General features: G+C 41.5%; 1 protein-coding gene across 3 annotated transcripts in view; it reads right to left on the reverse strand.

The window, feature by feature from the left end:
• TEAD4 (TEA domain transcription factor 4) overlaps positions 1–15,966 on the reverse strand; it is a 50,951-nt gene that overhangs the window by 10,201 nt on the left and 24,784 nt on the right. For all 3 annotated transcript variants that reach the window (XM_041414153.1, XM_041414151.1, XM_041414154.1), the window contains 7 exons: positions 10,056–10,120; positions 9,365–9,427; positions 5,397–5,531; positions 4,568–4,611; positions 3,937–3,992; positions 3,067–3,197; positions 1,946–2,119 (listed from right to left, as the gene is read on the reverse strand). In XM_041414153.1, the coding sequence (XP_041270087.1) occupies positions 1,946–2,119; positions 3,067–3,197; positions 3,937–3,992; positions 4,568–4,611; positions 5,397–5,531; positions 9,365–9,427; positions 10,056–10,120 (668 nt within the window). The remainder of the gene's footprint in view (positions 1–1,945; positions 2,120–3,066; positions 3,198–3,936; positions 3,993–4,567; positions 4,612–5,396; positions 5,532–9,364; positions 9,428–10,055; positions 10,121–15,966) is intronic.

The raw sequence follows: 15,966 nt of genomic DNA on the forward strand, positions 1-15,966 counted from the left end.
CTGAAATCTAGGTTTCTTCTTTTTTGTTTTTAATCATATTGCCTTATTTGTGAAAAGTGTTTATTTATTTGCTTCTTAAAAGTCTTAGAAGCTTCCATTTAACTAATGACTTGACTTCTAAACTTTGCCTATTTCTAAGTGACAAGCTGTAATGTTGCCACCAATAAAACCTGATGCTAACTCCAGATGGGATTCAGCGATGCAAGGGTATCAAAAACAGTATCAGACAGTCCAAGTATTAAACCAAGCCCAGAAATATTTCTGTCCTTTTAAGTATAGAGTTGTAGAGCCCCACAACATTGTGCACACATTGGAGTAAAGCTGTTTTGAATCCTATGTCACATCTCTTTAACCAAGCCAAATTCCAGTGAGCTGATACCCTCTGAACACCTCACGTGGGAGCAGAAGAAAGCCAACCTGACGACATGCCACCATCTAAATCTTCCAAAACCCTGACAGAGGTTGGTCTGACATGGTGCATAGGCCACATTTATACTTCTGATATTAAAAACCAAGTTATCACAATCCCCAAACTGAACCACAAAAGCACACTGTCAATTTTGATAAATAAAATCACAGTTGCACCAGATCACAATTTCATGATTTCTCTCTCTTAAAGTCAAGGAGTTCAAAGTGATTAATTCCCTCTGTGTAACATCTCCCTCTAAGCTCTTCCTTTTGGTTCTTGAAACTTCCAAAGAACAAAAGGCAATCAATACCTTTCAAAATACCCTGTCAAAGGATAAACTTCTCAGCAAGGTGCTGTTTTCTCTCCCAGCCAGAACAGAGCTGATCTTCCACCTTTTGTTTTGAGCACCCCAGGCAGGCTTTGTTGTACTTTGCCAGGAGCTAATCCCATGAAGGGCCCAGCTCAGTAGCACAGAGATTGCAGGTAATAGAATTATGTGTCCCCAAAAATTATCAGCAACCAACACTCTAGGCACAGGCACTTGAGAAGAAGACTCCCAGCCAGCATTCTCCAACTCATTTCTGGAAAGGCTAGGCTTGGGACAGCTGGGAAGTTGCATCTCAAGGCACTTAACTCTTCTTTCTGAAAGCACCAGTCAGGAAGCTTTTTAGTGCCACTTTGTATGAAGGGAATGAAATATAAAAGCTCATTTTTCATCATCTCACTCTGACTTCAGGTTGAATGATGTGGTAAACTCCAGGTGAAAGGCTCCAAATCCCATTACACATTCCCTCAGCCATCTACTGTACAACTGCCCTGAGCTACTATTATTTTTAATTTCATAATTCTTATGATAATATCGATCACCAAAGCTATTTTGTTTGTACCTTGAAGCACAATGGCACAGTTTTTGCAAATTTCAGTTAAATCACAAAAATCCAAATTGAGTGAGTAAGCTTTTGCCAGGCTGATTTCTACCAATTTACCAGAAGTCATTTCAGTAATATATTATCAGCATAATCCAATTTCATTATATTTTTCTCTTATCTTTTGCTCTGCCAGCAGTAAGTATGCATCTGTAAATTATTAGTACTTGGATAACACAAAATGCAGCTACAGAGACAGGAGAAGAGATGGAAAAGTATTGCTTCTGGCTGAGGAGTTACACAACACTGAGAAGTGAATGCATAAGAGTATGCAGAGAATAATTTTCTCTGAATTCTTTACTTATACCTGAATAAAAACTCTTAGAGGGTACAAGTCACCATCAGCAAATCTGCAGACAGTAGTCAAGAACAACTCTACAGATGGACAAGGTGAAAGACACACCTTGCTGCAGGCCAGAAAGTGTGCCTTGTGGGGTTAAGGGAAGATCTTATGGGGTCAATAAAAATAGAAGTTGTTGCTGTATTAAGTTGCCTACACAGGGAAAAATTTGTTGTGAGGCAGCAGTTTTCTAACAGCCAGGGAAGTCACAGCTTTAAAAGTGACAAACTTCCTAGCAAATGGGTACCCTACAAAGGGCCCTTCTCTTACCCAGAATTTGACAAGGAAGAAGGCATTAGCTGGCCCCCTTTCAAAGAGCTCCTTCAGGCCCCCTTTCTTCTCAGGGAACTTGTCATAGATCTGCCGGATATCCACTGCCTCGAGGTAGGGGTCATTGTAGCTGGGGCTTGACTGCCCAATGTGCACAAACAGGTGTTTGTTATACTGCAACAAGAGGAAAAACATGGAATTAGAGAATTGTTCGGTACCATTCAGTACATACTGAACATCCATTGTCCTTCACAGAAGACTGCTGGAAGTCAATGAAAATTTGATAGAGTTTTCTAAAAGAGCAGAAGAAGTCAATAGAAATATCTCTGCTAATACCAGCTCATGCTATTCTTTCCTTCCTATCAATACATTCATGCTTCTTCCTTCTCTGAAACACTGTTGTTGGGTTTTTTCTTCCTATTTTCACTGCTAAATCATTGCCTTGTGCTGCCATATAGTCTGCAAAAGCCTGAGACACAGAGTGTTACCTGTGACAGGTCACTCAGTCAAACATCAGTGCTTCTCTCCTATGAAAAGCCTGAAATCCCACAGCAGATAAATCCTAGGCAAATAATACTATCTTTTCTGAACTTTCCTATCTCAGCCCATCACCAGAGCACATCTCAAGACACAGAATCAAAAGGTTTAGTGAGAGAGGCAAATCTGACTACTTCCACTTCACTGTGGAAACACATTGATGCAAATTCATCACAGCTGCCACAAATTTTAAGTTTTCAGCACACCAGAGAAACACATGGCTTTATGTGATCCTAAGAACTTCTGATTTTGGATTTTATATTGGAGTCTATATTACAAGGCTGGACAGGACAGCCAGAATAGCCTGGCAGGGGCTTATGACCTCAGTGCCTTGGGCTCTGGTGAATGAATGCCTGTGACCCTGGACAGGGAAGCCAGAAGCACATTGCACAGACCTGATTCTATCACTACCTATCCTCTAATAAGAGGATATCTGGTGTTTCCCAAAGATGCCTTTCTGTTCTCTGAAGAGCAACGAAGGAAGTATTTCCATACACACAGAGTAGTATAACACATCCATGATGAACAGGAGCTGTCCAAAGATGCAAAATTAATGAGGGGTGGAAGCAAGGTGTGTTTCTTACTGTGTCTTGATCTTGTTGTTGTTCCAAGAAAGCAGAGAACTCTAACATCCAAAGTTTGGAGCTAGCAACCCTTCGTCCTTGCCAAGCTGGTGCTGACGGGGAAGGTGAGAGGCCAGTAGGAGATTCAAACCCTAAGCACACAGGATTTATATAAAAATAATTTAGAAAAAAAATGGCAATGGCTGTCCAGTAGAGCACCTACTGCCAAAGTTGACTCACAATTTTCTTATGGCTTCAATCACCATACAAAAATATCATTCACAAGGTCCTCAATCTACCTGTGCTCTAAATGGCTTGCCAGTTACCCTCTGCTAGGACAGCACTGCCAGGGGTCATGATGTAAAAGAAAAACTACCCGGGTCTGACACCAGAGAAAACATGTTCAGCAATTTTAAGAGGACTTAGACAGAGCCCTAAAGGAGCAGTGAAATAAACTGTTTAGTATTGGAATGAGGTGTCACCATTAATCTCTCAAAATGGGGAAGCTGAGAAGGAAAAGACATTTGTTATTCCACTTAATGAGAAATTAGGAACACAATCATGTTATGACAAAGAACAGCGTTCTAGAGCATGAAGCATGGGGAGGACCAGTAGACATGTAAACTTTTATCCTCTGCTGAGCCAAGAAGAAAAAAACCCCAACACAACAAATATAGAACAGGAAAAAAACAAAATTTACAAGCTTCAGCTATCTCAGTAAAAGGATGAGAACAGGTAGTAAGAGGAAATCATATAAAAATTGGTTTTGGCTCTTTGAAATGTTTCAATAGGTTTTGTTTTTTTAAATTAACTTTCAAGATTTTTAGAGTCCTGGCTGGTTTTGAAGTTGGAATACAATTTCAAAGGAAGGAAGTACATTTCCTTACCTACCTGGTATTGGAAGTGGAGGCTGTACAGCATAAGGTTGTTGAGAAAAAGGTTTCACACTACAGAAGTAGACAAAGAGAGGTGGTTAATAAAAACACAACCAAACAAAAAAATATTCCTCACTGACTGTTTGCACAGATTAGATCAAGTATTTCTCCTCAGGGAGAAAGTGGCCTAAATGTCTTTTGGAAATTATCTTTCTGTCTGGGCAAGAGAAGGGTCATGGGCAAACACTCAGAAAGCAGTAAGGGGCCAGGACTGGACAGATTAAGATTTCCTTGCAGGTGTTCAGCAGGCCCTACCTCCAGATTTGTTTTTCTGAGATCCCTATCAGCCTCTTAATACACTGCTGCCCATTTATTTGTCCTTTCCTTTCAACTACAAGTAGTTTTTTATCTATGCAAGTGGATATAGGTCTGGATGCCTCTCAGACTTTCAGGCTCAAATTCAGAGACATCCAACACCCACAAGTAAACACAGCTTTCAGGATAGCTCAGCTCCATTTTAACACTACTGTAAGAAAAAGGAAGGCCTTAGCATTTCACAGGTCTTGTGATAGCTAATGGTGTTCCTCAGGCAGCAAAGAAAGCAGGAGAAGCACCTGCTTTGGATGCTCACATGAAAGAATACTTACTCCTGGGAAGATCCAGCTTGGCCTGGCAATGGTCCTTGCCAAAACTGCAAGAGAACAACACATAGGCAGAAGTCACCACTCTTAGGACAGAAATGAAAAGGAAGACTTGCTCTTTTCTGAGTAAACAAACTGCAAACTCACAGACCTTTAAAGATATGAATGAGTTCTCTCTTCTTTTTACATTCCTGGTTTCATTCTTGTGGAGATGCTGACTGGTCTTTTTTTTTTCATTCTACACACCACTGATAGGCAAAACACTGACCCGAAAGTGATTTTTAATGTTAAATATTACGCATGCACCTTGTGCCTCTGTCTCCATAGATTTTGTGATGCTCACTCTCTTGGAAGGACAATTTTCCCCAGGAAAGTTCCACGGAAGTTATTTTTTCAGAAATCAATAATCAGCATATGCTCACTAGGCCCAACTCATAGGGATGGGCCTGCTGACAGATCTTTCTCTATTAAGGAATTTATGTAAGGGCCATCTGATCTAAGTGCTGAGAAAAAGACTGGGAAATATAAACTTGAAAAACAGTCAGGATGGCCCAAACAGATTTATTCCAAAATGATGCTGGACTAAGAAAATGGTATGAAAATCCAAAGGAACTGATTGTTCTCTCCCTTGTATCATTTAAAAAATATACACAGTAAAACTCAGTGTGAGCAAAGAATTGGACAAAACTGTTGAAGCCACATGACAGATTTATTCTACAGAGACAACACCTTTTGGCCCATTCTGTCTCAGTTCTCAGGATTTTCCTGAGCAGCAACATCCTTTCAAACAGTCAAGTGCCTTCTCAAAACTCCACCAAGACACTGATCCACTCACCCCAGAAACAGCAGGGTAGGCTGGTCGTGGGAGACCAGGCAAGGCCATTTTACTATGGAAGGCAGTTGCAGAGATAATCTGGGCAGATGACATTGTAGCCATACTCTGCATGGCTTTATCTTTAGCTGCCTGATCCTATGAGCAAGAATAGAAAGAGAAAAAACAGGATTATTGTAATGATTAACTAGTTGCCAGCTCTAATGGTCTATAACCAGAATTCTCATCGGCTTCTCTGTCAGGAACAAGCATCTCTGAAATTCTGGGCAGCAAGCTCACCAATAACTGTCCTAACAACTCCTTAAAGCTGTAAGCCTGTAACTCATTACTATAGCTTCAGATGTGAGTAGTCATGCTTTCAGAAATGCTGGTTTAAAGACTGCTAAGCATTTGTCTTTTCTGTCTGAGGGCTTTCAACCACAGAGCTGAAAAGTTTTGTTGTGGAAAGTACACCCCTAGCTGACTCTTGTGTTTTAATAATTGGTAAGAATATTCAATGGGAAAGATTCTTGATTACAAAAAAACTCTCTGAGGAAAAGGTCACAAAAAGAGATCGTCACCATCGCTGCAGAAATGACTACCTCAATTTGGGACTGCATTAGTCTTAGGTAGAGTTTATCATTTTATCCCCATCTTCAGGGAAACTTGAAACCTTCATAATCTCCAGGGCACATATGCAGGGACGTTCCTTTTTGTGTTTTAACAGGACTGTAGATTTACACACATTCTTACAGTGCCACTATTAGTGGGTCTGAGTTATGTATAAAACAAACAGCATTCTTAATTTCTTCTTTTAAGGAATAAATAAGCAAACAGAAGTACTTCCCCATATTCTGCCTTTCCTCCTACATCCCCTACAATTAATCTTCGTCTTTCAAACATTCCACATTTATCTGTGTCATGATAATTACCATGGAAAATTCACGGATAATTCATGGCTTGAAGAAACTGCTGAAAGAGGTACAACAGCCCTTGCTGTCTTCTTCAGGAATTCTCACTTCCCACTTGCATTCACTGAACTGCAGTAAATTCTCACCCTTGGGCCTCCATTCTTTCTAACCCCTCCAACTTATCTAAGGTTTTCTAAAGTTCAAAACCCAAATATCCTAATGTGTCTCACCAAAAAAAAAAAAAAAAAAAAACACGTGGAGGAGGCATCCTAAAAAATCTCAATAATAAATGTTAATGTTCAAGTGGAATGATCACTGGAAATGGGCAAAACTTACACCTCTTCTTTTTTAGAGCATCTCTGACTACTGTTAGTACCATTCAAGTGAATGGAAGGAAAACATTTTAAATGCCAAGAAAGTTCCTAATTTTCTCCAAAGCTACGGGAAATGTTTTCAGCATCCAATTTAAATTATGCCTTAGGGAATAATTGAAGGATTAGCTACAATTTTTAAGGAAACTTATTATTTTCTGGTTTCTTAATACATATATAAGGGCTATTTCCTATGTGCCATTGCAGAAAAAGATTTTTTTTCTTCCCTTATTTTCTCACTGGAAAAATTGTATTTGTCTACCTCAGTTTATGGGGAAGATGCATTTACTTGTGGAGGCATTAAGTTAAAAGAAAAAGTAAAATAATTAGGGAAGGAAAGTATGTTACCTATTAACCTTTGCTGTGGTTTTGTTTTGTTTAAATGCTTGACAGACTGCTGTAAGGAGCATGTTTTCAGAAAAGACATCTTTCTGTTTCAGTTCTATACCCATTTCAAGTGTTTTGCAGTATAAAAAGGAAAAAGAAGAAAAAAAATGGAAAAAGGAGCGATAGAAACTTGGACCAAACATTTGCAATGTTTGTATTTTCTTTTATTATTCTTAAAACACATAATAAAGATGATGGCGATTATGATGCTGATTATGATAATACCACCAGGATTTATGATAATGTCACCAGGATTTCCCACTTTTTTCCTTAGTGCCGATGATATCTATTAGCCACCAGGGCACGGAAAAACTACTGACTTTTGGGAAGAGAGTTTTCTTCATGTTTTACCCTATTTCCCCGCTGTACCTTTTACAGACACAGTGGACATTTAAAAAATGTCCAGTTTGTGTGGAGGTGGAAATATTGCGGTCGCTACTCTGAAAAGTCATCATGTAGCTGCTCTGACTGCTAGGATATAAACACGAAAACGTGCACTTGCTATGGAAAATGAGCAGTGATAAGAGAGCACACAGCTGTCAGCAGGACCTTGGAGGAAGGGCAGCAGCTTCTGTGATTTCATTTCCTTGCCCTATGGAAATGGCCAGCTAAAGCAGAGAAGTAAATGAGTTGAATCAGTGCTCTTGGCCTGCCACTGCAGGCGGAAAGGAGCAGCCTGGTCCTGGGGAAGGTTTCTCTGCAGGCAGCTGGGCAGAGCTCACAGCATGGCCTGGATGGTGTAAAAGGACAGCAGCCAATGGCTCCATGGAGCTCCCCGAGACACCTTCGTTCCCTGAGAACAAAACCGGCCAGCTCCTGTGAGCTAAGTGGAAACAGGCTCGGCTGACTGGCTTTTCAATCATGCCCAGCCCCAGAGCTGTGACACACAAGGAACAGAATCAAGGTTACAGATGTAAGCAGCAGTGAGGTTTTTAACACCCTGGGCAGTTGTTGTTTCCTGCTCGCTCTAACATGCCTCTCCAGCAGGCCTCCACCTGAATTGACCACTTAACAGCACCACAGGTTTCAAGCTGAGGCAGCCCTACCTGGGTGCACTGAATTAGATACTTGCAATTTGTGCCTCCTTCTCTTTATCAGAGCAGCTGGTAACACAACAGGCTAATAAAAGACACAGCACAGCTTTCTAAAATGGGGCTGGGATGTGCGGGGGTGCTGTCAGGGCTTAGAGACAATCACTGCTTGCAATAGAGCTGCATGCACATCAGCCCTGGGCAGCTGAGTGCCAACAGCTCACACACAGGACAGTCCATCTGCCCTGGTGCCCAGCGAGGAGCTGCCCAGGCAGCCAAGAGGAAGCACATGCTAACAACCATCCCTCAGCAGTCAGGGCTGGGCTGTCACGGTTATTGTCACCTAAAGCATGGAAGACCAGGAAAGCAAACTCTCTTCCTTCCAGATTACTTAGGACCATACCAAACAGAAAGGTCAGCATTCACCTTCCTTCTCTGGCTGTCTCAGTGAAACATAACAAGGCTCAGACCTCACATCCTGCTCAGCAAGCCCTTTCTGGATAGCTCACATTTTAACAGGGGACAGACACCCTCTTCTGCAATTGTCACATACAAACTTGACCTTCTCAACATTTCTGGCAATTCAGTCTGAGCACATAAACCATTTCCCCGCATCAAATCCGAGTGGAAATAAATGTCAAGAGGTTCATTAGGGTGATCTTGGAGCTCTTCCTATGGAAAGGAAAACACAGCTTTTCTCAAGCAAGTATTCAACCATTTTCTCTTTCTCGTTAGCTCCGGCCTCTTCAAATCAGGCCTGAATTAATCAAGGAGCAAAGTCTATTCAGCTGGCACCATTTTACCTGTGAAGATGCCAGCTGGCTTTATAACTTCCTCTTGATGGACAACTCCACATCACCACCTCTAGGAGAGGTGGAGCTGGTGCTCTGATAACTCTAAGGCCACCTTTTCCCAAGGCCACCACCACACCAGCAACTGCTTACCGGTCAGCATTTGTAACCATAAACAATTCCTGCTCAGGTAAACACTCTCTGCACACTCCTAAGTCTAAGGGTCTTTCAGATTTGAATGACAACAGCATGAACCAGAGGTAGAAATAAGACACATGATATTTAAAAAGTGATTGTTTCTTTATTCTTTAAATAGAATTGCTCCAGACGTCACAGAGCTTCAACAATAATGAATGTTTACACAACATTTCCTGGGAAGCGCCTTTTCCTCTCCAGCTTACTACAGTTCAGTGACTGATCTCAGGCTTTTTTAGGCTATTCAAAGAGGAAATAGCTGACTTGGGGGGGCTTGTGTGATATACTAAGCGATATCCATCATACCTTGAGCTTGGCTTGGATCTCTCTAGCTTTCCGCCTTGCCAGGACCTGGATGTGACTAGATACCTGCATTGAAAGACAAAATTTCATGTTTATTCCAGAGGAATACTTGGTAGCCTCTTGTAGAATTAGGCAGCTATTTAGGGTTGGGGGTAGGAGGGATTGGGGGTAACAATAAGCTGCTTTTCTGAACATAACTCCAGTGCCATGAAATGGGGTGGAAGGCCTGCAAAGATGGGCCATCTAAGGCAGGTCAAGGCTGCTCAGTGCTATCCAGCATAGAGTGGATATTCATGCCCAAATTATAAAGATTCCTTTCCCATCTCATGTGCCAGGTATTTTCAAAATCATCACTGCTGTCTTGTCTGCTTGGGCTGAACAAGGAATCTTCATGCAGAGAACAGTGGTGCTCCCTGAAACACTCATTAGTAGGCCAAGCAAATAAAATCACACTATTTAACAGCACAAAAATTTGTCACTATATGATTGGCAGACATGAGCATTATAAACCTCCTGCAAAATGCCCGAGCTGACTCTTCCTTCCGTTCTTATTAACCAGCTCAGCACAACAATCTCCTTCCAGCAAAGTCAGGAACTACCAACAAGTGAACAGCAAGAAATTTGTTCTCATTAGCGCTCATAATCTCTAGAGGTCCAAAGAAGCTAATCCTTCCAGGGAAAACTGCACACTTACCTGTTTCCTTGTGCGTGTTTTCCCTGTTCTCAGCTTAATGTAGCGGGCAATCAACTCATTTCGGCCTGGAACAGAGAAATAATGCAAATACAAGTTTAGAAAGCAGTGACCCCAGTGGAAAAGATAGATAATTCCATTGTGTATCTACAGAGATCAGCAGCAGGATGATACTGTCACGCTCCTTTCTTAGAAAGGAACTTAGCAGTGCAAAAGGTAGAAGTCTGAGTTTTAGGAGCAGTCTCCTATAACATCCTCATAGACAAACTGACAAAGTTTGGGCTAGATAGTTGGGCAAGGTGGCTTGGTGAAAATTGATTGAACAGATGGATGAGGTCCCAGCTGACAATGAGCTGACAGTGAGGCAGCAATGCACCCTTATGGCAAATCCCAGTTGCCAACAGGTCAAGGGAAGTGATCCTTCAACTCCACTCAGCACAGCTGAGGCAACATGTGGAGTACTGAGTACAGTTCAGATCTCCTCACCATGAGAAAGGTGTGAACACACTGGAGCAAGTCCAGCAAGAAGTCAGCAAAAATTATTAAAAAACTGGAACATCTGTCCTGTGAAGAGCGGCTGAGAGAGCTGGGTCTGTTCAGTCTAGAGAGGACTCAGGGGCAGTTTTTAATCCATAATAATAAAATAAATACCTAATGGGAGGCAATGAAGGGAAAAAGGGAGCTACCCTCCTCTCAATAGCACCCAGTGATAGAATGAGGAACAACTGACACAAATTAACGCACAAAATTCTGTCTTAAAAAAATTAAAACAACCCCAAGTGATTAAACATTGGCACAGGCTGCCCAGAGAGGCTGTAGACTCCATCCTTGGAGGATAGTAACAACCTACTGGACACTGGTTGAGCAGCAGGGCCAGACTAGGCAGTCTGAAGATCCCTTCCAACCAAAAGGAGGCTGTCGTTTTGTGTAACTGAGTCCAAGAAAATAAACAACAATGGGGAAGCAGAAGGAAACAGCTACACAGAATTTATCAGTGTGATATGATACAGTGAATTACAAGTGCTTTCAGGCTCCTGCAGGCAGACTATCCAGCTTTATTACACTGACTCCCAACATATCACATCTAAGCAGTCACACGGATTTTATTGTCTTTCTGGAGACAGAGAATTAAGAGCAGAAACAGAAAGGCAGAAGTTACACGTCTGAACTCAAGGCTGGTTCAAAGCAGAAAACACGACAGAGAAAGAGCAGGCTCTGCAAAATAACACATTTGTGGTGACCACAGTAGTATCAAGACAGTACTGCAACAAAACGTTGGGAGTAAGAGCTGCGAGGCTGTGAGACGTCTTGATATGGCTGCAAGTGTTTGCAGAATGAAGCAGGAATGAACCAGGAAACAAAGCCACAGCTCTTGTGACATTTTTTTATAACAAAATTATAAAACCCCAGTATTGTCTGTGGAAAGTTTGTGGGCAAAGAACTTGTATATTAGGACATCACAGACATGAAAAGGCAAGCAGTGAAATCAGTATTAAACTATCAGTACTAACTATTCCAGTAGTTACATATTCTACAAAAAAGCAGTAACTTTTTTCTATTTTAAACTCTTATTTCACACAACCCTGAAATAAAGTGAATGCAAGGAAAGACTGCTGAAATTGACCACTCAATCCGTTAGGGAAGGACTGGCAAATCCCTTAATTCCACCTGTTTCTGAAACAGAACAATGCAAATGTCCAAGAGTGCAGTTAGGCCAGGTTCATGAAACACAACCAATGCACACATTGGAATGGGAAAGTGTTTTACATATACAGATCTTAATCTTTCCCTAATGGTGTCATTGTAGCAGCTCCTCTTATTCCCCTGGGAGAAGAAACAGGTCTGTAACTGAGAAAGCAGCTCCAGCTCCTGTAAACACAAATTAGGAACTGCATCTGTGCCAGAAACTCAATGCCCTGCCATGTAAGCATTGACCTCTTCAGTTCCCACAGTTTCAGCCTGAGCACAGTGACTGCCTAGGAGAGTTTGGTGGGAGCAGATGCTGCTCTGCCACCTTCCACTGGGCTGCTCTTCCAACCCACGTAAACCATTTTCACAAAGCCAAGACCAATTATAGCAACACACATCCACACCACCTTCCTCTAGTGCCAACAATAACTTATATGGCTTCTCAAAGCTTCCATCTGTTTAGACATGGATCCAAGCTGAAAGGGAAGAAACAAGTGAAGTGATTCTTCTCAGACAGATGCCGACATATAAGAAATTTCAGAAGGACTGTTTGACACACATCAGAAATGGGAAATGTGCTGAACAAAACAAGGCACTCAAACACGATTATCTATAAAGTAAGAAGAAGGAAAACTTTTGTTTCAACAAGAGGACCCTTTGAGAGGCAAGGTGAATGAGTTAGTGGAAAAGAGAGGAAAAACTAGCCTTGAGAAGAAGCAGATGTGGAGAATTTCAGACAAAGTTCTAAAGGGCATGTATCAGGCTATACTGACAATTTGAACACATGGGAACTCTCCAGATTCTGGCTCAATTATGGGTCATCCTTGCAAAACTAATTTCAATGGATTCTCAACCAGATACAATAAATTTTATGGAGCAAATTCATGTGTATAGTGCATCAAGTAAAGAAATTATGGAGGCTGAACAGTCTGACAGAACATTATTCTGCTGTAGCAGTAAGGGGCTGCAGGGGTTATCGGTATGAGAGGATGCCATGAACAGCTCTGTGCCAATCACAGTCAATTCCAGCCACCACCAAACTGGATGAAAAAACAATCAATCCATCAAATCCTCAACCAGAGGAGCATAAGCTACCTTTGCTCGAATGTATTTTGGAAAGAGCAAGAGCCAGTAGGGACAGGAGACACACGAGGAGACACAAGAGGAACCGCAAAAGGAGACATGAGAATGCACAGAAGAAATACAAAATATGTAAAAAGATGAATATTGAGAAAAGGTGACATGTGGTAGGGGACACTCCTGGGGATGTGGCTGGAAAAGTCATCTTGGAAAAAGTTGTTCCATGACAGAAGAACACTTTGAGGAAACTGCAGCACCCATGCGAGAGCAGAGACAACCCTGAAAGGACTGCAGCCCACTGAAAACACATGCAGAGATGAGAAACAGCAAGAAACAAGGAGCACCAGAGGGGAAACAAAACAAAACCAAAAAAAGCAGGAACTGGCAGAAAGAGACCTTTACACAGTGATGCCAATCTTCTGCGTCACCCAGCACCTGATCAAAGGAATTAAGAGGGACTGAGTGTTAGAGAGAACAAAAGAAGGGAAACAGAGTAGGAAGCAGGGAGGAGAGACAACAAACGGTAGTCAGGCCTGGGAAACTGGGAGGTATTTCCATAAGTGTGCATTTAACTGTTTGACTTTGACAACAGCAGCAGCAAAAACTGCTAGGTTCTCTAAGGCCATGTACTTCACCAAAAAAGACTAGTGGGAAGGGAAATTGTTGTACAAATTGCACATATTGGACACCAGTACAGAAATTCCCTAGAAAGAAACTCTAAACAGAGCATTTAATTCTGGATCATCAAAATTTCCAGTTTTAGAATTCAGTTCCCACTTGCTAATATCTCTCATACAGTCTTCATATTCCAGAAGTATGTCCTCACAGTCAGGTTAAAACAGAGAAGTGGCAGGTTATATTAAGCTAATAAAGATACGAGCAGCACAAAAAAGAAAAAAAAAAAAAAAAAGAAAAAAAAAAAAAAACCACCAACAAACACACCACTCTACAAAGACATTCATCACAGAGATTACTAAATATAGAACTATGTAAATTGCCAAGCCCAGTAAACTGCAGCAAGGCAGTATTAAATTACCATGAATCAAAACTACAAGAGAAGCAAGTCCTAAATGTCTTTTGTGTTTCTTATCAGTAGTTAGATGTAAGCAGGTGTTATGTGGCTGGAAGTGTGTAGGCTCACAGGCTCTGGAAGGCACCTTCTTTGTTTCACAACCCTGGCTGCAGGGTCAGCAAAGACCAGCACTCCCCACTTGGCTGGAACAGGCAGAGCTGTCATAAACCGTCAGATGGTTCATTTTTTAGAGCCTGTAAAGTGTCCCTCAGTAATCTGATCATATGTTGTGTTCTTAGAATAACTCCCGCTGAGGTCTGCCGTGGTCACCAGAACCTGCCAACAGTTGTGACTCCTCTGTCGAAACCGCGCATTGGGTTTCATGGAGCTCCAGCCAACATTCCAACCATGGCACAGCACCTCTATCCTCCATGGAGCCTTCCCCTGGGAAGCATGGCACCAAAAAAAAGCAGTCAAGAGATACTGCCTTATGTTCTTTACCTCTCATTCTTTACAGATACATTTCCAAGGGCAGCATCTGGCTCCCATTCCATCTTATGCTAAATTGCAAAATTTTGCATTCGTTAGTTATGCAGGAAGGAATGCTAAGAGAACGGAATAAGGAGGATTTTGGATTCTCCATTCTACACCTGTGCACCTTTGAATATAACTGAAGGAAAGTGCCTTCCTGTAAGGAAGAGGGAGGGATAATCAAAGGGAATTCCCATCACCATAGAAAGCATTTTCCAGTCCTACCTCAAAGCTTCATGCCGACTTTCTGTTAGTAAAGGTATATTAATTTTTCTGCCTCTTGTAAGCAGTATCTCTTTAGGACTTACACTTCCTCACACACCTGTTGCCAAAGAAATTGAGATCAAAGAATTCAGTTATCAAAATCCTTTCAGTGGGAAATGGCATGGAAGTGTTTCTTAGCAGATTCAGTATCTTTCTGCACTTACAGCTACCTATAAGTAGTTCTGTAAGAGAAGCAACTATCCAGCTGTATCCAGTGAAAGGTTTATCAAATCAAGGTCAAGAAAGCCATCTCAACTCTCATTTCAATCTCTTTGTGTCACTTACTGAGATCTCTTGGGACATGATATCTCCTTGAATTCATTTAATTAACTGTAGTTACAATCAGCATAAACATAATGAACTGTGTGCATCAGACAAATAAATCTAGACTAAAGAGGGAAGGTAAGGACATCTCATCTGTCCACCAAATGTCAGTGTTTCTCTGTGCATACATAGCAAAACTGACTGCCAACCAAGTCTTACCAGACTGACACTTTTTAGACAAAAGCAGTGTGGTTGCATGACCACACAGGACTAACTGCCACTGGGGTCTGCCCCATCCACAGCTCCCTGCACAGCCTTACTTCCCATCTCTCATTCCATTGCTTCCTCCTCCCAGCTATGCTAAATGTCTTCCTAGACATCAGCCACCAGAAATGGGGCTACATGTGTCAGAAATCACATTTTTGTCTTTGAGATGGTTATCAAGATGCACAGACATCCAACTTTTACTAATATAATACAGTTTTAATGCTACTTTTATTAAGACTTCCTTTTCATCACAAACTGTGTTTTTTCACGAGAGCCTTGGTGAGAAGATTTTGTTTGGTTCCTCTACTCAAGAAGGCAATGTTGGAACTTAATACACCACTATGACCATCACACAGCAATCATTTCCCATGACCATGGAAAACCATACTGCATTTTATGGTCCATACTGACCCATCCCATGAAGACACCTTTGACCCCACCAGAGCAGAACTTCAGTGCTCAATAGTCAGGTTTGAGGTTCCATAGCAGAGTTACTCGCACCAATGAGTTTTATATTCAGCTGGGAGAAGAAAATTTCCTCATTCTGATCGTTAATTCCCTGCTTGAATTTTCTCAGGATGAACCTTCCACACACAGATTCTCTGAGCTCATGCACTCCCTACAGTAAGGGGATTTTGAGATAAATAACCAAAGGATAGGCCAGTATTTCTGAAAAACATCAAAACAGCCAAAGCCTGAAAACACAATGTTGAAGTGATTAACACCATCACAGTCAGATCTTTCTCAAAATACCACTTTTCATCATTTGACTGTGCAAGTTTTGAGCTCCTTCCTCTTCTGAAATGA

Source organism: Onychostruthus taczanowskii, unplaced genomic scaffold (genome assembly GCF_017590055.1).
Source record: "Onychostruthus taczanowskii isolate IOZ18803 unplaced genomic scaffold, ASM1759005v1 scaffold44, whole genome shotgun sequence".
Taxonomy (NCBI): Eukaryota; Metazoa; Chordata; class Aves; order Passeriformes; family Passeridae; genus Onychostruthus; species Onychostruthus taczanowskii.